The sequence below is a fragment of the Carassius gibelio genome, chromosome A23 (genome assembly GCF_023724105.1).
Source record: "Carassius gibelio isolate Cgi1373 ecotype wild population from Czech Republic chromosome A23, carGib1.2-hapl.c, whole genome shotgun sequence".
In the NCBI taxonomy this organism is placed as follows: Eukaryota; Metazoa; Chordata; class Actinopteri; order Cypriniformes; family Cyprinidae; genus Carassius; species Carassius gibelio.
The window spans coordinates 12,212,109-12,237,642 of NC_068393.1; the positions used below are offsets into that span (position 1 = coordinate 12,212,109).

Consider the following 25,534-nt stretch of genomic DNA (forward strand, 5'->3'; position numbering starts at 1 on the left):
AGGGCTGGACCGCATGGACGCGCAACCAATGAGCAGCTGACCCCACACGGACACATGGGGATATCTGACATATCTCTCCAATTCTGACCTTGAGGGAAACAATAAAAGACCGGGCCACTTCTTTCGAGGCCAACCCGTTTAGACATTACTGAGGTTAGTATTCAAATGCATGTGTTTCCACAGCGCTGTTTGGACTGGGCGCCGTGCCTTGCATGTGACGAAACGTGTTTCGAAGAATTTCATTTTTTTTATCTTCTATTTTTTTTACACACAAATTCCAAGATTGTGGATTAGAGATGTTTTCCAGCACATGCCTATGACAAGCACAACGAAGTGGAGAAAACTTTTTCTAACAAAGTCTCTACGACGTTACAGGTGTTTTGAGCGCAGGACCGGGACCAGAAGGGTTAATCATGTCCCGCTTTATGGAATTGAGGGAATTCGGAGACGCGGCCACATTTCTGCGTAAAACCAACCTGGAACAACTCGCCGCGCAGTCCCATGCGTTCGATGGTACTGTCACACATCCTGTTTGTGTCCTGTGAGAAAACGAGATTATTTATTGGTGAACAAGCCTACCAGAATATTTAAAGAACTGATTTCAAATCATATCCGATTTTGAATGAATGGGTTACTTTTTGAAACGAGCTTGCATTGTGCATATAAACACTTCTAGAATATTGATATTTCCTAGATATTTTGACGCCACACATGCTTTTTATTACATGCAAAAAAAAAGAAAATACATTTATATTATATAATGCAACAATTGGTGTAGCATGTGCATGGAAACCTACCATGTTATATAATGTTATATTATAATATAATATTAGTTACCTGGCAATACATTTCAGAAGTACCATAGGCCTACATACTTCTGTGTGCAGGGAAGAAACGTGTGTGGATTCCAGATGAGAAACAAGCCTACACTGAGGTGGAGATCAGAGATACAGATGGGGACAAAGTCATGGTGGAGACCAAAGATGGAATGGTCAGTGAAGCTTCAATTGGCCTTGTTCTTTTCCGTGATTACACACAAAAAAGAAATAATAATACATATTAAAAAACACTTGTCTTAATTACTGTTTTCCTAATTACTAGCATTATTACAACAAGATACATTTACTTGATAAGATATTGCCTAAGACTTGCTTTAAGAGAAAAATCTGTATTTATCTTTCTTACCTCACTGGCTTTTTTTTTCTTGTTTTAAAATAAAATAAAATAAAATAATATATATGTGTTCATGCTTAAAAAAAGTCAAGAAAAATAAATGTAGCCATTTTTACTATAGAAAAAATATAAACTATATTTGATCTTGCAATGGAACTAGAAAACATATCACAAGGTGGTAACTAAATACTGCAATCTAATACTGACAGATGTTAACAGTGAAAGAGGAAGACATTCAGCAGATGAATCCCCCGAAGTTTGACATGATTGAAGACATGGCCATGCTTACGCACCTCAACGAGGCCTCTGTTTTTTTCAACCTCAGCCGTCGTTACAGTTTCTGGATGATATACGTGAGACATCACATTATCATTTACTGCTGAACAGCTGTTTGTAACTATAAGAGGTTTAAGAATAACTTGAGAGTCAAGTTATCTGATTCTTGAATGTTCTTTGTTTTAGAGCTGTCTCAGTCTCCATGCTTGTTCTTTCGTCTGTCCGCAGACATATTCAGGGCTGTTTTGTGTGACAGTTAACCCGTATAAATGGCTTCCCGTCTATTCTCCTGAAGTGGTTGCAGCATATAAGGGAAAGCGTCGCACAGATGTTCCACCTCACATCTATGCCATAGCAGACAATGCCTACAATGACATGCTCAAAAGTATGCTTTGAAACCTTCTTCACTTTTGATCTCAGTTTCTACATCTTATATTTTGCATTTATTTGATTCTTAATGGCATTTTACTGTAGGTCAAAACATAACTGATACATTTAATTGTCTTTAACATGTACTAATTAAGTGATCTCTCCTGTAGATCGTGAAAACCAGTCAATGCTTATCACGTAAGTGACCCTCCACTACCCTATTACATCTCTATTCTACAATTATCAGGTCAAAATGATCTGAAATCCTTTTTGCACATTATTTAATAATGAAGCGGTATAAAAAAATCTTCTTCTTCTTTTATCTTCACTTCTTGTATTTTAATATTGTTTCATGTATATTTCACGTAAATTTTGTCCATGCCTAGCGGAGAATCCGGTGCTGGCAAAACTGTCAACACGAAACGTGTAATTCAGTATTTTGCCATTATAGCTGCTCTTGGCGATGCAGGGGGCAAAAAAGGAGTAAGGGCAGAAACTTCACTTCTGTCTTTTTGTCTTCACCCGTCCTTATCCCTTCTTTTTGTTCCCCTACATCTGTTTTGGGGGATTTTTTAATAATGTCTGAATGCTTATTGCTTTTGGATTCACAGACATCCTTTTAACCGATAAGAAGTTACCCTCAGAGTTTTGATACCCTAGTTATGTATTCCCGTTCCAGTATGTTTTTTTTTAAAACCCTTTTTATACCAATCTTTACATTGCCCTTTTCCCTTTTTGCAATGTCTCTCCTTATTGTCTCTTGTTTTTAACATTATATGCTCCATTTTCATTCTTTGTCTTTTTGAAGAAACCCTGACAGCGTCTTTTTCCCCTCAACCATGACGTATAATATTTCATTTCCATTAGTTTGTTCTGTCCTACTCATCGATGTAATTTTGGTGTCGGATTAAAAACTCACACATTTCTCTCTTTTCAACGTAAATAGGGTACATTAGAGGATCAGATCATTGAGGCCAACCCGGCTATGGAAGCTTTTGGCAATGCAAAAACCCTGAGGAATGACAATTCGTCCCGTTTTGTGAGTGAAAATCATAAGAGGAGAATATCATCTTATTTTCTTTCAGTGTTGCTCTCCGTTTCACTTCCTTTCCTCTCTTTAACACAGGGCAAATTCATACGAATACATTTTGGTCCAACTGGGAAACTAGCATCTGCTGACATTGGCATCTGTAAGATGATCTGGAAAATATCACTGTGTCAACAGATTAAATATATTGTATTTCCTGCAAATCCTCGTCCTTTTCACATTCTCTTTCATTAAGATCTTCTGGAAAAATCCAGAGTGATTTTTCAGCAAGCTGGAGAGAGAAGCTACCACATCTACTACCAGATCCTCTCACACAGGAAACCAGAACTACAAGGTATTCAGAGGAAACACTGAAGTATGAGTATACTATGTATAAATATCTATATGCCATGCAAAATGCCATCCATAGTGCACTGTGTGACTTCAAAACCAAACCTCTTCCATCTTCCATCACAGATATGCTGCTGGTGTCATCAAATCCCTTTGACTACCACTTCTGCTCGCAGGGTGTTACGACTGTGGACCACATGGATGATGGAGATGAGCTGCTGGCGACTGACGTGAGTACTGTTGTATGATGGAGATCCCTGTAAAGAGATTCTTAGACACTAATTATTCCACATTAAACAATGTATGACCACTCACCTATAGGGAAACTTGCTTACCGTCCTCTATAGCATGCAATGGACACCCTTGGCTTCACCCCCGAGGAGAAGTATGGCTGTTACAAGATAGTCGGTGCTATCATGCACTTCGGCAACATGAGGTTCAAAGTGAAGCAGAGAGAGGAGCAAGCAGAGGCGGACGGCACTGAAAGTAAAAGGGATTCTGTCATTAGCTAAGTTTTTCAGTTTGTGGCTTGGTTTGGCTAAGCGCTGTGGTTTTGTTCCCCAGGTGCGGACAAAGCCTCCTATCTCATGGGGATCAGTTCAGCTGACCTCATAAAGGGACTGCTTCACCCCAGAGTGAAAGTGGGCAATGAGTACATTGTTAGAGGACAGACAGTTGAACAGGTCAGTTTGGTCAGTAAATGATGGATTAACATCCCTGCCATATCATTTCATCTAGCAATAAGAGTATTGGGGCTTCTGTGTCATGACAGGTGACCTATGCAGTTGGTGCTTTAGCCAAATCCACATATGACCGCATGTTTAAATGGCTGGTGAGCAGAATTAATAAAACCCTGTACACGGCCCTCCCTCGTCAGTTCTTTATAGGAGTGCTGGACATAGCAGGCTTTGAGATCTTTGAGGTAAGTCAGTTGATTACTGTCAATCAAATTGCTTTGTATCACTCCTTACCACTCTCTGTTCATCACATGCAGATCTTAAAAGATACAAAATATGGATTTTCCCATTAACCGCAAGCCTCATTTAATTGTCACAATTACTTAAAATCTCAAGATTTCTTTTTTAAGCTTATGACAAGGTCTTCAGCACCACTTTTCAGTGAATCATGAAAAATGACGATTTTAAACTGGATCTTGCTAGTGAACCAAAATATGCATTGCAAACAGTGTAGTGCAATTAAAGAAGTCAGTCATTTTAATGAATCATTTTAAAACACTCATGAACTCATCTAACCCAAATCATTCACTGAATGTGTTCTTTGAATCCTTGTTTACTGAATCAACAACAAGTTATTATTGCAACTGAGGTACATTGATAGGGGCCCTGTTGTTAATTTACCAAAATATTTTTGCAGTGTACCAAGTTTACATGTACAATACAGCAATATCTAAAAGAAAATGTATCTTACGTAAGCGTAATGGACATTGCAACTGATACATACCTAAATGAACTGAAATAAAATTGAATCAAAGTCAGCTCAAACTGAGAACTTGTTAATCAAATCGGAATCAGGAAATGTGTATTGATACCCATCCCTATACATCATTCAGTTCTCATTGTACCTTAAACTCGTTCTTTTATTTTTTCCTGAACAGTTCAACAACTTTGAGCAAATGTGCATCAACTTCACCAATGAGAAACTGCAACAGTATTTCAACCATCACATGTTCATCCTAGAGCAAGAAGAGTACAAGACCGAAGGCATAGAGTGGACTTTCATAGACTTCGGATTAGACCTGCAGGCCTGCATTGACCTCATTGAGAAGGTTGATATAGAATTACATATAATTGTGTGAAAGCATGTGTATGTCTGTATACAATTACATTAAAACAGTTATACAGAGTACACTATACAACTCTAGCGGTCACATCCGTCTTGTGTTGTTTGCAGCCATTGGGTATACTGTCTATTCTGGAGGAGGAGTGCATGTTCCCTAAAGCCACAGAGAGCAGCTTCAAAGCTAAACTCTATGATAATCACTTTGGCAAGTCTCCCAACTTCCTGAAACCGAGGCCAGACAAAAAGCGCAAATATGAGACTCACTTTGAGCTGGTGCACTATGCCGGAGTGGTGAGTGGAAATAACTTCATATTTGCACACATATTTCAAGGCTATTTTTACCATAGCATACAATAGAGTCTTTATAAGCCACATAACTGAGGCCAGTGGACTTTGTTAAGCAATTTACAGAATGCATTGCCGCCATAGAATGGCACCATTTAAGTAACGGAGATAGTCTGGAGCAAGCTGGGGTTAAGTGCCTAGCTCAGTGACACAATGGTGATAGCTCAAGCCTTGATCAAAATAGTTCACTTAAAATATAATATCAATTCACATATATGGGTGTTGCCAGGTCCCATACAACATCAATGGATGGCTGGACAAAAACAGAGATCCTCTGAATGAAACTGTGGTGGGAATCTTCCAGAGGTCGTCTAATAAGCTAATGGCAAGCCTCTATGAGAACTTCATCAGCGTAGATTCAGGTGGATATTACATCGAGTTATGTTGAAGGGCTGATACCAATGGACCTGATTGTACTAAGGTTTTTTTTTCTTTCCATGTATACTTTTGGGAACAGAGGCAAAGCCAGGGAGCAAAGAGAAGAGAAGGAAAGGAGCATCTTTTCAAACAGTGTCCCAGCTGCATAAGGTGGGTCAAATTTTGTTTATCTAATCTAATTGCACCAGAAAACCCACTTTTCACTTCTTTAAATATCTGCAAATGTTAAAACGATATAGATATTGGAAATGGTGTTGGAGAGTGAGCCATTTAAGACTTGCAGTGATGTTTAGGTAATCTGACCCATGAACATCACTTTAAGTCTGTGCTGGCTCAGCTTTCACCAGCTTCAGATTGAAAGACGCAGGTAAGATCTGACCCAGTAGTTAGAAGAACTTGTGTAGAGACAATAAACTGAACGTGTCATATGGACTGCATGTTGAATGATCTTTTCTTCTCTATCACTCTAGGATAATCTAAACAAGCTGATGGCTAATTTGAGAAGCACTCAACCTCATTTTGTGAGATGCATTATCCCCAATGAGACAAAGACTCCAGGTACCAAAAAGAAAAAACTCTGTATAAACCTACAGTAAACACACGATCAGTCTTCAGTTTTTATTCTTGTATCTGATAGGGATGATGGAGCCATTTCTTGTTCTGCACCAGCTTCGCTGCAATGGAGTCCTGGAAGGCATCCGCATTTGCAGGAAGGGATTCCCCAATCGCATTCTTTATGCAGAGTTCAAACAGCGGTCAGTTTTTGTTCATGAATCACATTCGTGATCTCGATTATATTAATATCTATGATTTTCACTTTATTTGAATTTCTACTTATTTTCAAATTCAACTTGCAATTCTCCATCTGGTTTACTGGCTAAATTCAAATTCAGCAACCTAAAAGTCAATTCTGAATGGCACACAACTCTAAACCTTCATGCTTTACCAGTTACCGTATCCTGAACCCTTTGGCCATCCCAGAGGACACATATGTGGACAGCAGGAAAGCTGTAGAAAAGTTGCTTGGGTCTCTGGATATCGACCACACCCAGTACAAGTTTGGCCACAGCAAGGTTGGTTCACGAATTTGTCCTCTGTCACTCCCTTCATACCCATTTTCAGACCCTCAAATCCCATCGTAGTCTACACACTGACCCGCGAATCTGTGCTCTTCAGGTTTTCTTTAAGGCGGGACTTCTTGGCCAGCTGGAAGACATGAGGGACGAACGTCTGTCTGAGATCCTCACCTTGCTGCAGGCCTTCTGCAGGGGCAAACTCATGAAGATGGAGCGCAGGAGGATGATGAAAGAGAAGTATGTGCTGTTTGAACGCCCAAACCATGACAATAGTCATACAGTGTCTAAATAACCCAATGCAAATAGTTGCTATTACTCAGTGACTAAAGAAAGTGTCAGATTGCAGATCTCGCTTCCTTGAGCCCGTTGCAAGCACTGCGATAAATTGTTGAGAGTGTGCACAGGGCTGTAAGCCTGCAAATCAATGGGAGGAATGTCCAAAGTGTATGCGGACTATGTTGTGGCGTGTGTCTGGCGTGTGTCTGTATGTTTTGTATGTGTGTGTGTGTGTGTGCGGTCGCTACAGAAAAAGCTGGTTAAACCCCCTCCACCCCAAATGGCATTTACAAAAGCAGGTGTAGAGGTGGGTCATATATCCCGCAAACAGCGCACATACCAGTTGTTGACAGTTCCTTACCAGAGTCCCCCCCCCCTCTCGTCTTGATTATAAATAACCCTCTTTTGTCCAGAATGGATTTGGCCGGGAGCAGGCTGAAAATCACTGAAATGCCATCCCAGGTGACAGGGGATTAAGTCCTCTTGTTTCTTCAAATGGATTCAGCTTTAGATAATCAACAACCTCTGCCTGACCTTTGACTGTCCCTGATTGTGTCGCCGCTTCAGCAATGCGGAATTGATTTACTCTTTAGGCATGTTCAGTATCACAGTGGGATTACTGATATAGCACATGAAACAATGGCGTGTGGCAGCCTGGCCCTATTTGGTGCTAGACATACTGAGCTAATTTAGAACAACAAGGGCAGGGAGTGTGAGGTACAGGCCACAAAATGGATGGGGTTTCTTTTATTCTTGGACAAAAGAGCCAAGTTTGAGTAAGGCTTGATCTTGATACTCCACAATTAGGCCTACACCAACATCTTTTGTTGAAACTTTGCAGTGTATCCATCTGATATGTAGTCTAAGACTTCCTAAACAACTCTGTTAGTACCAGGGTCAGTGACCTGATTCTCATTCTGTCCTGGATCTGTTAATTTAAAAATAGTTTTCAAATTCACTTGATTCACACAGTGAATTTGAAGAGATATTAAGTTGAAATCCACCATCTGATTATCTTCACTCAGGGAAGCTCTGATGGTCATTCAGTGGAACATCCGTGCCTTTTACGCTGTCAAGAACTGGCCGTGGATGTGTCTGTTCTTCAAGATCAAACCCCTGCTGAGGAGCGCAGCTACAGAGAAGGAGCTGGCGACACTGAAGGAGGAGTTCCAGAAGCTAAAGGAGGCTCTCGAGAGGTCTGAGGTGAAGAGGAAGGAGTTTGAGGAGAGACAGATCTCTTTGGTGCAAGAGAAAAATGACCTCTCCCTGCAGCTTCAGGCGGTGAGTGTCAGAGTGGATTCATACCAATGAAACAAGTCACAAATCAGAATCGCATACTTACTAACATTATGATTTCTTGATGGCTTCATGATCATATCATGATGCATCATACATTGAGTCGAAGGCACGATGGGAAGAATTTGTTACGTTCTGACCCCAGGAGCAGGATAACCTTGCAGATGCTGAGGACCGCTGTAACCTGCTGATCAAGGCTAAGATCCAGATGGAGGGGAAAATTAAGGAGCTGATGGAGAGGCTTGAGGACGAAGAAGAGGTTAATGCCACTCTCCTGGCCAAGAAACGCAAACTTGAGGATGAGTGTATTGAGCTGAAGAAAGACCTGGATGACCTTGAGATTACTTTGGCCAAAGTGGAGAAGGAAAAACATGCCACTGAGAACAAGGTATGTTACGGAAGATGCATTCTTGTTTGGGAAAATGTGGTTTTGCACTAGATCCTCTAATGAACCGATTCTTTTTACTTGAATCTCAGGTGAAAAACTTGTTGGAGGAAATGGCTGTATTGGATGAAACCATCCTCAGGCTGACGAAAGAGAAGAAAGCCCTTCAGGATGCTCATCAGCAGGCTCTGGAAGACCTGCAGAATGAAGAAAACAAAGTGAACATGCTGTCCAAGACCAAGATCAAACTTGAGCAGCAGGTGGATGATGTGAGTATGAAGTGGACTCAGTTAAATCCTACGAGACAAACGTAAGACTCCATAATGATCCATAACTCCTAATCTCAGAAAAGATTTACTGCATAGCAGGTTAAAGTAGAAATAAAATGCTTATTAGCCTACATAACAGACAAGTAATACATTTCTTAAACCCAATTGTTCATTATTATTGCAACAGTTAGAGGGCTCTTTGGTGCAAGAGAAGAAAGTGCGTATGGATCTGGAGCGAGTGAAGCGGAAGCTTGAGGGAGATCTAAAGATTTCCATGGAGTCATCAATGGATTTGGAGAACAACAAACAGCAGCTAGAGGAAAGACTGAAAAAGTGAGATTTTACAGCCATTATGCAGTCTTAATGTTGCAAATGGAAGCAGTGTGCTAGGCTGTATTATCAAATGAGATCTAGTTAAATCTTCATATGGTCTTTTTTTGAAGGAAAGACCTCGAAATGGTTCACATAGGTGCAAAGATTGAAGAGGAGCAAGCATTGGTTATTCAGCTGCAGAAGAGAATAAAAGAATTACAGGTAATCATTTGGCTAATGACCGAAAATTACATGTTGGCATAATGAGTTTACTATAATAGTATACTGTACTATGAAAGTATTATGGTAAACTCTTTACAGACACGTATAGAAGAGCTTGAGGAGGAACTTGAGGCTGAAAGAGCAGCTCGGTCAAAATCTGACAAGCAGCGTGCTGAAGTGTCAAAGGAACTAGAAGAGTTAAGTGAACTTCTGGAGGAAGCAGGAGGTGCTACCGCTGCCCAGATCGAGATGAACAAGAAGCGGGAGGCTGATTTCTTAAAGCTGCGGAGAGATCTGGAAGAAGCCTCACTGCATCATGAAACTACTATGGCCATGTTGAGAAGAAAGCACGCGGACACTGTGGCTGAGTTGGGGGAGCAGCTGGACAACCTACAGAGGGTCAAGCAGAAGCTGGAGAAGGAAAAGGCAGAGATCAGAATGGAGTCTGAAGATCTGGCATCGAACCTTGAACATTTCTCAAGAGCCAAAGTAAGAAATCTCTCTGCTTAACGTGGTTTCTGAGACTCATAATGCCACTGTCTGGAACTCATGGTTAAAACATATAGAGTAAACATGAATAACAAAGAGACTGTTGTTTGCAGGCCACAACAGAGAAAATGTGCCGGATGTATGAAGACCAGCTGAATGAGTCCAAAACCAAGGCAGAGGAGCTCCAGAGACAGCTAATGGATGTCACCTCTCAAAAAGCACGGGCCCAGACAGAGAGCGGTCAGTGTCTTGTGCTCTAAAACAGAATAAAGATCAGGAGCTGGAAATACAGTTATGTATTATGATACACATTATGATTGGAAGTCTCCAATTAGAAATTCAGATTTATGTTTGTCCTAGAAACAAGTGGTTTAATAGAGCTGAAATAATATGAGAAAAAGGTCACCTGGTAAAGGCTTTGTTCTCTCTTTTCGGTCTTACCAATTACAGCTGAGGTCAGTCGCAGGCTGGAGGAGAGAGAAGTTCTGGTTATGCAGCTGCAGCGGACAAAGAGTGCTCTCAGCCAGAGCATGGAAGAGCTGAAGAAACAGCTAGAAGAGGAATGCAAAGTGAGCCAGGTTTTAGATCGATTGCATGCATTTGTGCCATATCTCTTAGGATCAGTTGATTCAAATTTCCAAACACAATTATTCACACATCAATGTTTGCTGAAGAAAGACACAAAACAATATTGTGGCAAACAAGAAAAGCATTAAAAAAAGGCTTTAGAAGTTTTAGAAGTAAAGTACAGTTCAAATGTTTGGGATCCCGCCAATAAAGACTTTTATCAAGATTCTAACGATGTTTCTCGAAGACCAAATTAGAATATCAGAATGATTTCTGCAGGAAATGCATATGACTGGAATTACGGCTGCTGAAAATTCAGTTTTGCCATTACAGGAATAAATTACATTTTAATTATATTTAAATTGAAAACTGTTATTTGTTTTACATTATTACAGTTTTACTTTTTCTTTGATCAAATAAATGCACCTTTAACGAGCAAAAGAGACTTTCTTCAGGAATATTAAAAAACCTTATTGACCCAAAACGTTTGAACGACAGTGTTTCTATTCAGTATATTAATCTCAAGGGCATCATATTTCATATTATACTGGGTTTGTGTTTATGTGCCAGGCGAAGAACAGTTTAGCTCATGCAGTACAGTCATCCAGGCATGATTGTGAACTTTTGAGAGAGCAGTTTGAGGAGGAGCAGGAGGCCAAATCTGAGTTGCAGCGTGCTCTGTCTAAAGCCAACACTGAGATTGCACAGTGGAGGACAAAATATGAGACCGATGCCATTCAGAGGACAGATGAACTAGAGGACGCCAAGTAAGATCACTCTGTTGTCAGTCGGTGTAACAGTTTGTCTTGTTCACTGATAAAACTGATTTATCCTCCTTCAGGAAGAAGCTGGTTGCACGGCTTCAGAGTTCTGAGGAGGCAGTGGAAGCCTCCAATGCCAAATGTGCCTCGCTGGAGAAGACCAAGCACCGTCTGCAGACTGAGATCGAGGACTTGATGGTTGATTTGGAACGCTCTAATGCTGTTGCTGTTGCAATGGACAAAAAGCAACGCAATTTTGATAAGGTCAGGATGAACGTATTTAAATATTTGATTTAACCAGTAGTAGCAGATCGTTCATAATTATTTTCTACTAACACCTATTAATCATTATTATGTCCAGGTGCTTTCTGAATGGAGGCAGAAGTTTGAGGAGACACAGGCCGAGCTGGAAAGCTCTCAGAAAGAGTCCCGTAGTCTCAGCACAGAGCTCTTCAAGCTCAAAAACTCCTATGAAGAAGCCGTTGACCAGCTGGAGACAATCAAAAGAGAGAACAAGAACTTGCAAGGTACAAAGACTGTACATAGACTTCAGGACAGGGCATATTTGTGAAATTACATAGATAAGTATAAAAAACTAGGGAGATTATATGTTGGTCTAGAATGATCTTCAAAATGAATTCAACCAATATGTTTGTTTTGCAGAGGAAATTACTGACTTGACTGATCAGATTAGTCATGGCACCAAGACCATCCATGAGCTTGAACAGATGAAGAAGGTGCTGGACCATGAGAAGAGCGGCATCCAAGCGGCACTGGAGGAGGTGGAGGTGATGAATAGGAGCTGAAATACCAGACAATACTCACCTGGAGACTTTCTATACTTGGGTACAAGCTAATGTGGACGCTAACTCTGTGTTACTCAGGGCACTCTGGAGCATGAAGAAAGCAAGACCATACGCATCCAGCTGGAGCTCAGCCAGACAAGAACTGAAATTGAAAAGAAACTCGCAGAGAAAGATGAAGAGATTGATAATCTCCGGTAAGAGAAATACAAGAAAACATACTAGCTATTGAAATACTAACATTGAAATAAACCACATTAAGCTATTTATCAATGCAGTCGAAACCATCAGCGGACTCTGGACACCATGCAGACCACACTGGATGCAGAGATCAGGGCACGTAATGAGGCAGTCAGGGTTAAGAAGAAGATGGAGGGAGATATGAATGAGATGGAGATCCATCTGAACCATGCAAACAGACAAGCTGCGGAGTCTCAGAAAATGGCACGCAACCTACAGCTTCAAATGAAGGTGAGATAGAAGGACTGCTTGCATCAATTCAAAAAGATTATCAATTATATGGAAGAACTGAATTATCTTAAACAACTGGAAATCATCTTTGGGGATGCATGATATAGTGATACTATATTAGTATATATAGTATTATAATATTTTATATCAATGCATGCCTATTGATTTGTATTGCAAATTTAGCATGTTAGTGCTCTTTTATCAAGTGCAGTTGGTTTGTCTTCTCAGGACCTGCAGTTAGAGTTAGATGAGTGTGTACATCAGTGTGAGGACCTGAAGGAGCAGGTGACGCTCACAGAAAGAAGAAACACCCTGCTAACAGCAGAGTCTGAGGAACTGCGTGGAGTGATGGAGCAAACAGACCGTATACGTAAAGTCGCTGAGCACGAGCTTCTGGAGTCCACTGAGAGAGTGAACCTGCTGCACGCTCAGGTAAAACTCAATAATTAATGAAACAGCTAAGCAATAATGCAGGTAAGCAAAAACGTCATGATCAAACCTCTCAATCCATTGATCTGTACAGAACACGCTAGTGTTGAACCACAAGAAGAAGTTAGAGAGTGATCTGTCCTCACTGTCCGGCGAGGTGGATGATGCTCTGCAGGAGTGTCGCAATTCTGAAGAGAAGGCCAAGAAGGCCATAACTGATGTGAGTGCATTACAGCCTGACCACTTTTTTCAGCAGTGTTGGTTGCAGAAGTTTTTTTTTTATTATTCATTTTTAAAGTAAAACTGTTTAACAAACAAAAAAAGTCTTGTAAGTTTAGAATTTAGAAAGAAAAATTCTAGGCTACAAGCTCCAGTTCTCAAAAGTCCCGGGAACCAATGTTCTGTGTGTGTTTTATGGCCTTATTCAAGTGTTTTAACATTTTTTGTTTTTCACTAACCACGCATAACATTTTTTTTTCTCAAAAATGCATTCATGCACATACATGCATTTCACATATTATTATTATTATAGCCCAGTTTGTGCCGATTACAGTGAGATTAGACTTTACCCATTTAGATATCTATAAGAAACTGAAAAAAGCACAAATATCAGGGCATGACAAAACTTCTCCAGGCCCCAAAAATACCCTTAGACTCCAGAGGGTTAACCAAAAGGAAACTACTCAAACAAACCATTTAGGACACCTTAGTAACCTCACAGCAACACCCTACCAACCACCCGCAAAAAAATGCAAACATCTATTCTTATTACAACAATGAAGCACAACACTGAAACTTTTTGATGATATTATACCTTTTAACTGAATTTGTCCCTCATTAGGCAGCCATGATGGCAGAGGAACTGAAGAAGGAGCAGGACACCAGCAGCCACCTGGAGAGGATGAAGAGGAACATGGAGCAGACGGTCAAAGACCTGCAGATACGTCTGGATGAGGCCGAGCAGACTGCTCTCAAGGGAGGAAAGAAGCAGATTCAGAAACTGGAGATTCGGGTAAGCAGATAAACATCTGTTCCAGCTTTGGACAAGACATGAATATAACATATTTTATGGATTAACCTGCATCTGTGGGAACATTTCAATCCTCAGGTACGAGAGCTAGAGGGAGAGCTGGAGTGTGAGCAGAAGAAGAGTGGAGAAATTCAAAAAGGACTACGAAAATATGAGAGGAGGATTAAAGAGCTCACTTACCAGGTATTTACTCGCAGGACACATGTTAAACAGCATGAAAAACTGTATGTGTCATCTTCAGAGCGTTTAAAAGACTGTTCTGTCTGTAGACAGAGGAAGACAGGAAAACTCTCCTGAGGATGCAGGACCTGATTGACAAACTACAGGCAAAAGTAAAGGGCTTTAAGAGACAAACCGAGGATGCAGTACGTATCTCCTGCACATTTTGCGATAGCAACCCAGTAAATTCATTCTTTCAGTATATAATTGAGCCAAATTGGTGTTTGAAAATAAAATACATCACATTTGTATCTTACTGTTGTACGGCAGGAGGAGCAGGCCAACTGCAATATGTCTCGGTTCAAGAAGATCCAGCATGAGCTGGATGAAGCTGAGGAGAGGGCAGATATAGCCGAATCTCAGGTCAACAAGCTGCGGGTGCGCACCCGAGAGACCCACGTCGTCAAGGTACAAACTGTAAACTGATCTCAGATATTTAGACCGATCACCCAAAAATGAGATTTCGGTCATCATTAACTCACCCTTTTTCTTCTGTGGGACACATGAGAAGATATTATTATATTATATGATAGTCATACTGGTTTAGATTGATGAGAATAAAAATGACACAATTTTCATTCTTGGGTGAACTAACCCTTTAAGTGTGAAAAAATGTTAATTAAAAATAAAAGTGAGTTATAACAAACATGCTTTTTTTGTTCACAGATCGTGGAGTGAAGAATGACTGAAGCCACATGACTTTTAAAAGTCATGTCTCGTGTGACAAGTACCTTTTCTTTCTTTTCGGTCTTTGTAAAATGCTGCAAGGCACAGGTTTCTGGAAATGTTTAATGTTTACTGATGGTCAACGCAAACTGATTTTTTTTTGTTTTGATTGAAGCCTGCAAAGAGAAAATGCTGATTTTCAGATGTCAAATAGTAGTCTTGAATTGTTTTTCTTTTTTAAGTGTTCATATGTCCTTCTTGGGAAGGTCTGAGGCTGCAGAGCTCATAACGTGCGTGTTTTGTAAAATCACAGTTACAGTACAGCACAAGGAAACAGCTGCGTGCCTGTACCTTTCTGTAACAGCTGATTTGAAACTGGACGGAGTTTAAGGACCCAGGTATTTGAAAAGCTATTTGGACATGATAAATAATCAGTGCCTAAATGAAAATGCTTGCATGATCATGTCAAATTGCACAGAAATTCATTTGGAATAAAATGCTAAGAATGTGTTACTCTTGTCTTTATGGTCCAGCACAACCTGTATCACCAAATAATATACCAAACCTGTGCTTCCAGTTTCAACAAGGTGGGTTAATCGATCACTTTAAGTCATGAGGGTGAAAGCTGAGAATGTCACAGTTGGTCTCCTAAAACTGATAATGCTGATTTAAAATGGAAAGAAAAAAAAAGATGTAAAATGTAATATTATCTGGTAGCTGCAAAAGGTATGAGGAGCATTTCTTTCTTTTTCCACATCCTAGGAAGAAAAAACGTAAAACCAGCCTTAGGTGATCTGGTGGTTTTAGTTTGACCTGCAGGTAATCCAGCTTAACTCAACTAGTGTTTAGCTGGTTTCTGAATTAAAATTATTGAAGTGTAGTGTGGTAGTAGTAATAGAATATGTTTGCGGTCGTAATGATGACAGTAGTGCACACAAAAGGTCCTCCGGAGAAGAAAAGATTCCAAAATAATTTTTGTTAATAACTTTACCTCAAATAATACCAAAAAAACATGGTTACTGTAGTTAAACCATGGTAACCACAAATTAACCATGTTTTTTCTACACTAACCATAGTTTAAAACACTGCCTCTCTGGAATGGGTGTTGTTTTTGAATTATTAAGAAAGAATAACTTGCTTAATTGTGTTTATCAGCTTTAAAAAAAAAGTGTAATTACATGAAATATGAAGTCAAATCTTATCTTTAAATAATCACAAAAAAGGTCAAATCTTAAATCTGGCTCTAAATCCCCTGCAGTACCATGAAAGACCTGATTTTAACCGATTACTTAGTTTACTGCTGTAGACATACAGACAGAAACATGCTTGTGATAAAACGGCTTTATTTTCTTTTGATGCTTCTGTGTAAATGTGAATTCGGGGCTGAAAAGTAAAATTTTTAGGTCAAGTGAGAACTACATACATAATAACATAAATATACAGGTAGTATGTAAACTACGCCAATCGCCAATATTAGACATTCGAATGTCCCTGAAATAGCCGGTTTTGTTGTTTTTTCACAGTTAGAAGCAGTGAGGCTCTTCCTGACTACCAGGAGTTCGTAATTTCTGGATGTGTAAAACAAGCCAACCTTCAGGGGGCGAGAGAGCTCAGCACTAGAGAACAAGACCGCTGTAACTCTGGATCATTTGAAAAACATCCACAACCCTTGTGCCACTGCAAACACAAACACACCTGGCATTACATATTCCCAACAACATTAATTTCATATGTAACACTTTGAGCCAACACACATTCATGCTATTGCACACAAGCAGATCAATACCCTCGGCGCCATGAATACCCAGATACACTTGCACCCACACAATCATACACCTATTCTGTGATGCATCTGAATGGACTAGGTCTTATAAACTTAGGCATGATGTAATTCTGATGTAAAGAGAGTCCTCTCAGTCTCTATAGTCACAGCTCCAGGAAGTCTCTGTCCAGGTCCCTGTAGGCTTCATCAATGTAGGACGCAATAGCACAGCCAGAACTTCTACCAGAGCCTAGAAGCACTGAGACCGTCTCCTTCCAGTAGGTGAAGGGAATACAAGAGCTCTGTGTTTGGAAAGAGACAGAAAGGTAATGCATTAACAGCTCATGAGAGTGACGGATGTGTGTGTTTGGTTAATGGAGCCGAGCTCACGTTCTCCAGGCAGGTGCTGTCCTTGTCCTTGTTGAGGTAGTGGTGCTGCCAGAAGCGCAGCAGGTTGTGGAAGTTGTTGAGCAGGTAGCCGGGGTATTTCTCGGCATATTCCTTCTCTTGCAGTGCGCTCAGGTAGAAAGGCAACTTGGCCCTCCTCCGTGCCAGCATCAGAATCAAAAGACTGGTGTTCAGACAGCTCACGTTCTCCTATGATTGATTAAAACCAGGACAATCAGTTTTAAAGGTTTCTGGCATGTCTTCCAGCTCAGAAAACTGAATTGAAAACATGCAGCAAGTTTGAGCCTGAAACGGTGTCATTAAGCGAGCTGCTTCAAATGTGCAGCCGGTTTCTACATAGATAGCTAGCTATTTGAATAAGACCTCCTCATAGTCATATACAGATATATTCACACATCTTGTGTCGATGCCCCACGGAAGAGAGGGGTGGGGTGAGCAGTAGCATCCGCTAGCAAATGGGCATCCGCTGTCCCCTTTAATGGGCAATGATATATAATAAAAGAATCTTAAAAATCAAGGTTTCAACACTTGCTCAAATGTAATCTTTGTATTAATGTTGGTTTTGATGAATCTAAAACTGTCATGCGTTGAAACTAGGGATGTCAACGATTAATCGACGACTAAGTAAGTGTCCATAAGAAATGTAATTGATTATAAATCATCATAATCACATCTATTTATTTTACAATCCTACTACTAGGCTTTTTTTTAGACGAAAAACCTCTTTCATTCAGGTGAGAAAGCTGGTGTTTTGAGTGGCATTTGCACATCCTGCCGGTGACTGCCACTGCAATAGATGCATTTTGCAGTATTAAGGTTAGCGATTAATTGATCCTTAATTGAAATGATCGAAAATTGACATCTCTAGTTGAACCCAGTAATAACAAGACATATGAATGTACTTATCTTAAACATTATTTCAGGACGATAATATTATGGTTATTGTAGAATACAATTTTTTTTTTCATTCAGAAATGAAAAACCTCACGTCACCCTACATGCATGTATGCATTGCATTTTTGGCTTAGTCATTATACAGCTGTTTAACAAAGTAATGCAAAAATACTGTTGAAAGACCGAGAAATCAAAATAATAACCAAATAATTTGAAATATTGAGAGGAGCTCAACTAAAACACGTCTACTCCTTACGATGCTTTAATATGTGGCCCTACTGAAGCTCACTGTATATAATGTATATGATATATCTCATATATAGTAGATAATAGGGCTGCATGATTAATCAAATGCGATTAATCGCGATTGTCATTGGAGGCGATATAATCATAGGATTATGAAAAATATGAAATCGTTCTCAGTTATGACAGCTGCGTATCTTCCCAGTGAACTATGGTTCTGTGTAGTAAATGCTGCTCCATCTGCGAGCACGTGAAAATACCACATTTAATAACGTTTTAACTCCAAATTCACTTCATAACTTCAGTCGAGTGTTTAAAATAAATCCTTCTGTGAGATGATGCTGCTTCTTAATCAGAATAATTAAGGCACACAATATTTCATTGTATTCTAAGCAATGATAATGATAATGTCGATTAGCATTTCATTATAGATATACTTTATTATGAAGAAAATTATAATAAGAAGAACTCTGATAAATCATTTATTGCTGTAGTCGTGTGTTTATTAGTCACACTGAATCAATGAAAGCAGTTAAATCTTTTGTTTAATCAGCTACAGCGATTTCTTCTTTGGGGCATATTTGAATTTTCAGCATGAGAGTGCACTCCGTATTCGGATGGAGATTTACTAAATTTAAAATTAAATTAGATTTATGCATTTAGCAGACGCTTTTACCCAAAGCGACTTACAGTGCATTCAGGCTATACATTTTTACCTATCATGTGTTCCCGGGGAATTGAACCCCCAACCATGGTGCAATGCTCTACCAATTGAGCTACAGGAACACTGACCACAGAACCGTGCTTCACTGAAAGATACGCATGAAAATCACAGCTTCGGCCTAATAGCAATTTATTGCCTTTGCGAACAAAAAACTCCCAAACTGTTACTGGTAACTACTTTTACACTGAAAGGGTAAAAAGTATTTCAGCTAAAATGAAATGGATCTCTTTTGCTACTGCTCATGTGCCTGTGATTAACCCTCCCTGTGTCAATTCTGGCAAAAACAAATGAAATCTTTTGACTTGCCTGAGTGAGGGTTTGGACATTGATGATGCTGGTCAGTCTAAAAAGGAAGGACAACCTGTTTTCCACTTGAGCCATGTAGGACAAGAGGCGACACTCTGAAAACACTTCAGCCACTGAGAAAAATAAATATATAAATATATATTATTTATCTAACGGTCTAGTTTTTCATCCATCTCTCAATTAACTGTTCGATCACTTTCTGAGTCAAACCTTTCACATCTTCAGTCTGGCTCTCAAAGTGGTCTAGAGACAGGACGATACATCGCACCAGCATGTTAGAGTCCACCAGAGAGCTGTTGATCTGAGTCAGGAACATCTGAAACTGATGCGTCAAAAGATTTGAGATCTACTGGATCATTTCAGTGTGTCTGTCTGCCATAAGAAACATCATAAAGGGTCTGACGGTAAACCCACCTTCTCCTCACTGTTGACATATTTGTTAAATCTTTTGAAAGCATCGATGTTGAACTTCATGAGCTCACCAAGTAGGTCAAAGTAGCTCTGAAGGACGTCATGTGACTTGCAGCCACTGTCGACGATGCAATATAGAATGTGCTGAAAGAAGAAAATGATGAGATAACTTAATAGTCCTGTAACTGTTGTTCAAAAGTTTGGTAAGTTTTCGAAAGTTGTCTCATGCTCATGGAGGCTGCATTACTTGATTTAAAGTAAATAATATTGTGAACTATTATTACAATCAGAAATAACCGATTTCTCTTTTTAATATATTTTAAAATGTCATTTATTCCTGTGATTAATTTTCTGCACTATTATCTAGTCTTCAGTGTCACATAGTCTAAAATGCTGATTTGGTGAACAAGAAACATTCTCATTATTATCAATGTAGAAAACAGTTGTGCTGCTTAGTATTTCTGTGGAAAACATTATTTTTTTATATTTTTATTTGAAACAGAATTCTGTTGTAACATCACAGATGTCTTGAACGTAGCATTTGATTAATTTAATGTATCCTTGCTAAAAAAAAAAACACGTATAGAAGTGAAAGTGTGTGTTCACACAGACACACATGTTTTGCTCACCTCTAACAAGCCTCTTCTGAGAAGGAAAACTTGATCGGCATATGATGGCGTTCCTCTCAGAAAACTCTCCACTGCTCTTGCCTGCCAAAACCTGAAGCGAGTTGTGTCGAAGACATCGAGAGAATTGGCACTGAACCAGTCAATGTTGAAAGAAGACATTACTAACTGTAACTGAAGATCTTACCTGAAAGAAGAATCAATTGGCTCTTTCTTCATGACCGAGATTAACCGTGTAAGAAGACCTTTTTTACCATCACAGACAAGGTTTCTGTAAACCAATTAACCAAAGTTAATGTAAACCAATTTACCAGCCTTTCAAAACTTAAGAATAAGGAAGCAATCAATTAATATGATATGTAAAGGGACATCATGCCTGTCTGTGTTATTCAGTGCCTCCATTTCAATGATGTTTGCATTCAGGTAGATGTCACTCAGTTCATTCAGCTCCTGTCCACTTAGAAGAAGGTATTTATTCCTGTGAACAATAAAGAAAACTTTTAATATCAGTCCAGTTGATTTTTCTCTGTCTCTTATAATTTAGTGTCGCGTCTCTTTGTGATACCCACTCATGATGGTCACTGAAGCTCTGCAGCAGCCGGAGGAACTGGATCTTAAAGGAGATCTCCTGATGCAGGGGGGAAAAGAGCTGGATTCTCACACTGTAGCCAACCATATGAAAGTCAATGAAATGAGTCAGAGAGTAATAAAGGGCTGCTCCTTACTGGACTGCAGTCACAGTTCTGGTTCTGCAGATGTAGGACGTGACCAGAAGTCTGTCTTCTCCAGATCAGTTCATCAAACAGGTTATTGAGACCTGGAATTAACTTGAACTCTGCCAACATTCTGTGAACCTGAGTCACAAGAGTCAAAAAACGGTTTCAAAATACTCTACCATTCAAAAGTTAAGGGTCACTACGATGTTTTTCTTTTTGAAAGACAAGAAAGACTTCACAATCCTTTTTAAACACTGATAAATATAATGTTTCTTGAGCAAACTAGCATATTAGAAGGATGACACTGAAGACATTTACAATCCAGCATCATAATAATGAAAATTCAGGTTTGAAACCACGGCATAATATACATTTAAATAGAAAACAGTTACTTTCTTTTGTAATGTTCCATAATTAAAATGACTGTTTAACTATATTTTTTTTATCATCAACGACTTCTTTCAAAACTGCAAAAAAATCATACCAAGCCCAAACTTCTGAAGGGTAAATTTTATATACATAAACGCATATATTTATATATACAGTACAGACCAAAAGTTGGGACACACCTTCTTATTCAAAGAGTTTTCTTTATTTTCATGACTATGAAAATGGTAGAGTCACACTGAAGGCATCAAGGGCTATTTGACCAAGAAGGAGAGTGATGGGGAGCTGCGCCAGATGACCTGGCCTCCACAGTCACCGGACCTGAACCCAATCGAGATGGTTTAGGGGTGAGCTGGACCGCAGACAGAAGGCAAAAGGGCCAACAAGTGCTAAGCATCTCTCGGGGAACTCCTTCAAGACTGTTGGAAGACCATTTCAGGTGACTACCTCTTGAAGCTCATCAAGAGAATGCCAAGAGTGTACAAAGCAGTAATCAAAGCAAAAGGTGGCTACTTTGAAGAACCTACAATATGACATATTTTCAATTGTTTCACACTTTTTTGTTATGTATATAATTCCACATCTGTTAATTCATAGTTTTGATGCCCTAAGTGTGAATCTACAATTTTCATAGTCATGAAAATAAAGAAAACTCTTTGAATGAGAAGGTGTGTCCAAACTTTTGGTCTGTACTGTACATATACATGTACTAAATTCACAATCACTTCAATCCCATCACATTACCTGATTTCTCTGTCGGCCCATGAGCAGCACACACAGCACGTAGAGAACCTCCACTTTGTACATGATCTCGTGCATGATCTTCATAGATTGGGGCAGTCTGTGTCTGAGTGGACTAGAGGACAGGGAGCTCTCATCAGATGACTCTGAAAGACAGCCAATCAGAGTGGGTCAGACCAAATAACGGCCAAGAATGTATGGAGAAGAACGCAGCTAATAGAAAAAAAAGCAAGAGAGAGAAGAGGATCTCACCTGTACTGCTCTGCTCTGCCTCCTCAATCGCTAACTGCATGAGAGCATCCATTACCAGTGCATTGTCAAGCCAGCTGTGCCAGTCCTCCAGCTCCAGCCGGGCAGAGGCATCTGCCGTCTCTGTAACTTTCCGTGTGGCGAGCTTACAAAGTCGCTCAATAAAGCCTGGGATATTCACCAGAGACACTGCAGAAAGATCAGAACTAATGTCTGATAACACGACATTGTAATGGTAAATTACTATTTTAAATGAGGGCATTTATAACACTGTCACCATCAATGTCAACATTAACTGCAGTTGTGTTTTCTAACCCTGGTTGCTCTCAGCGCGTGATGGGCATGTGCTGGTCTTTTGCTGGGTGCTGCGGGCCAGGAGGGTGTGTTTGTCATCTACACCCACGTCTGGCTCTGATATGGTGACTGAGAGGATACGACAGAAGTTGGCCAGCTGCTGCTGGTTGAAGCTCTGGACCAAACTGGCCAAGTTGGGAATTTCTTCAAGCTGAATTATTTCCTAAGGTTTAAACAGCAAAAAAATGTGATTTAAGGTATGGATAAAAATTCAGGAAAAAATGAACACACAAAACACTTGTAATACAGGTTGAAATTGAATGTATTCCTGTGATGACCAGGTTGAATTTTCATTAAATGGTCTTAGTATCACTTTTGATCCATTTATAATTCGCCATTGCTGAATAAAAGTATTCATTTCTTTCAGAACATAATTATACTGAACCCAAACTTAGGCTTTTACCTTCCGGACACTCAGAATGTCCTCAATAAGGGTGGCAGTTTGTAGGAAAACCTTTTTATTCGACATGAGACTGAAAAGGAACATGACGAAATCCTCCCTCGCTGCAAGGCTTTTTGTAACGCCCTCTGTCTGCCGGAAAAAAGCAGATGTTACTCATAAAGAAACAAACTTAATAATTCGCAATTATTATTTCTGTCCTTTCAGAGTCATGCACATTTCTTTATACTTACGCATATACAGCAGTTGTACAGGACGTTTAGACAATCCTTGATGAGATCGTCACTCACTGAAAACAATGAAGCAAACCCTTAATGACTGGGACAAGACAGATTACTGAAAAAAAACTAACATAATTGCGGTCCTTAAATTATAAAAATATAGAAACTTGGATTTAATATTTAAATTGGCTTACATATGGGTAGGTCTCCCTGTACTGTGAGCGTTGGCCGCATCAGAATCTCTACAAATAACTGTAGACGAATGACAAAAGCTTACTAAGTACCTCACAAATCTGCATTCTGCAATTATGATCATTATTATAGTGCCAGTCAAACTGGTTTCTTTTCATTTCATATATTATGAGTGCTGGTTGTAATAATTTGTAAGAGTTCAGTTTCTGCTGTCTTTTCCACGCAGCGAGAGCGGAATAGGAAGACAAAGCTAAGAACATGCAGCACAGCGCTTGGTGAGAAGATTTTGCCGCTTAAGTTCTTGTGAGTATTAGTGTCATAAAAAAAAAACCAAGTGTTACAATATTTTACTGATGGATGAAAACAGAGCATGATGGCATGGTGGGAAACTCAGTATATCAAAGTGACAACTTTGTCCATTTCTAAATCTACAGCGGTTTAATATCAGAAAATGACCGCAATAATATCCATTAACGTTCAAAGTCATTCTAATATGTCTTTTTGGTGCTCAAGAAACTCTTATTATTATCTATGTTGAAAACAGTTGAGCTGTTGTGTTTAATATTTTTTGTGTAAACTGATATTTTTTTTCAGGATTCTTTAAAGAACAGAAATGTAAAAGAAAAGCATTTTGTTGAAACATAAATCTTTTATAATATTTTCAGTGTGTTTACTGTCCATTTTGATCAATTTAATGCATCCTTACTGACTAAAAGTATTAATTTAATAAAAAATAAAAAAATTCTTCTGATCCTAAACTTTTTGCACAATACCGTACAGTTTTACAGGCTCTCTGAGTTTTCGATCAAGCACAATTAAAAACTAAAAACTTGAGAAATACGAATAATAACTTACATGAACGTCTGAAAACAACATATTTACTCACATCGACTCCTCCAAACAAGTGAAACGTATGTGTATTGGGTGAGATCGACTCCTGTGGTGTTTTGCGTTCCTCTGTGACAAATGACATGGCCTCCATAGACAGCAAAGATGACAGTTCCTGCATCATAAATCACAAAACAACTCAATTAACATCTGATCACAAATTACACAAATAGGTTTCAGGCGATGCATTTTGTGCGAACAGACAAGGAAACTTTGAATACCATGACAATGCTGTGGATCTTGGAGAGCTCGCTGTTGGGATGGCTGTTCTCGTGAAGTCTCCTCAATAACACTGGTATCCCCTGCCATTGAGCTCTTTTATCTCTCTCTTCGAGCAGAGCCACAGGAACCTGTATTTGACAACACAATCACAACATTGAACACACACCGCATACATACTTCAGATAAGATAAACGAGTCAGGCACTTTATTATTACTCTTCTTATTACCATATATTATTTTAGGACTAAGTACCTTGAGTAAGTAATACTGTCGAAATGCTATGTATTTTTGTCTGAGAGTAATTTTATTGATGACTCTCCAAGGCCTCGTATGTAAACAGTGTTTGAGAAACGCTTCGGAGGTTGTTTAGAGCTTCGTGCAATGTAAAATCTCACCTGGGACCCTCTAGTCAACCCAGCACCAGTGATTGGGCCCTGTCGGATTTTAATAAAAATGTTTTTGCATGAATTCCCTCTACTTGCTTGGGTCCGTGGAAACCCAGAGCTCCTTGTCGCCATCGCTGTCCCTCTGACGCTGTGACGTTGAGAGGCTTCCACGAACGCAGCAGGGATGAAAGAGTTAATGCTGCTCCCTACTGGACTGGCGTGGGAACTACAAGCAGCGGAAACCGCTGTCCATTTCATCTTTTTTTATATTCAAATACTCAAAACAAAAGAAATAATATTCTTTCGATATATTTGGAAAGTCATAATATGTATATGTATACTTAGAAACAACAACAATAATAAAAATAAACGAAAATAATATTTTGACATACTATTAAATCACAAAAGTATTTG

The 25,534-nt window shown here is 39.4% G+C and overlaps 2 protein-coding genes across 5 annotated transcripts; one reads left to right on the forward strand and one right to left on the reverse strand.

The window, feature by feature from the left end:
* LOC127944268 (myosin-7-like) lies at window positions 1-15,500 on the forward strand. Of its 3 annotated transcripts, XM_052540151.1 has the most exons (43): window positions 1-153; window positions 376-513; window positions 888-991; window positions 1,383-1,526; window positions 1,678-1,834; window positions 1,989-2,016; window positions 2,205-2,301; window positions 2,765-2,857; window positions 2,945-3,008; window positions 3,102-3,200; window positions 3,323-3,426; window positions 3,544-3,682; window positions 3,761-3,879; window positions 3,969-4,118; window positions 4,812-4,982; window positions 5,108-5,287; window positions 5,571-5,703; window positions 5,799-5,869; window positions 6,190-6,277; window positions 6,357-6,474; window positions 6,669-6,792; window positions 6,896-7,032; window positions 8,097-8,352; window positions 8,513-8,755; window positions 8,845-9,021; window positions 9,209-9,354; window positions 9,465-9,555; window positions 9,655-10,044; window positions 10,158-10,284; window positions 10,495-10,613; window positions 11,182-11,378; window positions 11,453-11,636; window positions 11,734-11,899; window positions 12,036-12,160; window positions 12,257-12,372; window positions 12,454-12,646; window positions 12,875-13,078; window positions 13,170-13,295; window positions 13,917-14,087; window positions 14,184-14,288; window positions 14,375-14,470; window positions 14,595-14,732; window positions 14,991-15,500. In XM_052540151.1, exons 2-43 carry the CDS (start codon window positions 414-416, stop codon window positions 15,000-15,002), a joined length of 5,802 nt encoding a protein of 1,933 aa, XP_052396111.1. In that variant the 5' UTR covers window positions 1-153; window positions 376-413; the 3' UTR covers window positions 15,003-15,500. The 3 variants fall into 3 exon arrangements, with proteins under 3 accessions (XP_052396111.1, XP_052396109.1, XP_052396110.1); XM_052540149.1 differs by lacking the exons at window positions 1-153; window positions 376-513; window positions 888-991; window positions 1,383-1,526; window positions 2,205-2,301 and having other exon boundaries at window positions 1,726-1,834; XM_052540150.1 differs by lacking the exons at window positions 1-153; window positions 376-513; window positions 888-991; ... (5 more) ...; window positions 2,945-3,008; window positions 3,102-3,200 and having other exon boundaries at window positions 3,324-3,426; window positions 3,518-3,682.
* An 816-nt stretch (window positions 15,501-16,316) lies between these two features.
* LOC127944530 (short transient receptor potential channel 4-associated protein) lies at window positions 16,317-25,298 on the reverse strand. Of its 2 annotated transcripts, none has more exons than XM_052540533.1 (19): window positions 25,130-25,298; window positions 24,734-24,862; window positions 24,511-24,627; window positions 23,627-23,684; window positions 23,445-23,500; window positions 23,215-23,343; window positions 22,773-22,974; window positions 22,461-22,646; window positions 22,212-22,354; window positions 21,090-21,218; window positions 20,934-20,992; window positions 20,741-20,842; window positions 20,552-20,635; window positions 20,368-20,458; window positions 19,742-19,882; window positions 19,538-19,649; window positions 19,328-19,440; window positions 17,143-17,349; window positions 16,317-17,054 (listed from the first exon to the last, which is right to left on the reverse strand). In XM_052540533.1, exons 1-19 carry the CDS (start codon window positions 25,250-25,252, stop codon window positions 16,917-16,919), a joined length of 2,319 nt encoding a protein of 772 aa, XP_052396493.1. In that variant the 5' UTR covers window positions 25,253-25,298; the 3' UTR covers window positions 16,317-16,916. The 2 variants fall into 2 exon arrangements, with proteins under 2 accessions (XP_052396493.1, XP_052396492.1); XM_052540532.1 differs by having other exon boundaries at window positions 20,934-21,013.
* Between the last annotated feature and the right edge of the window lie 236 nt (window positions 25,299-25,534).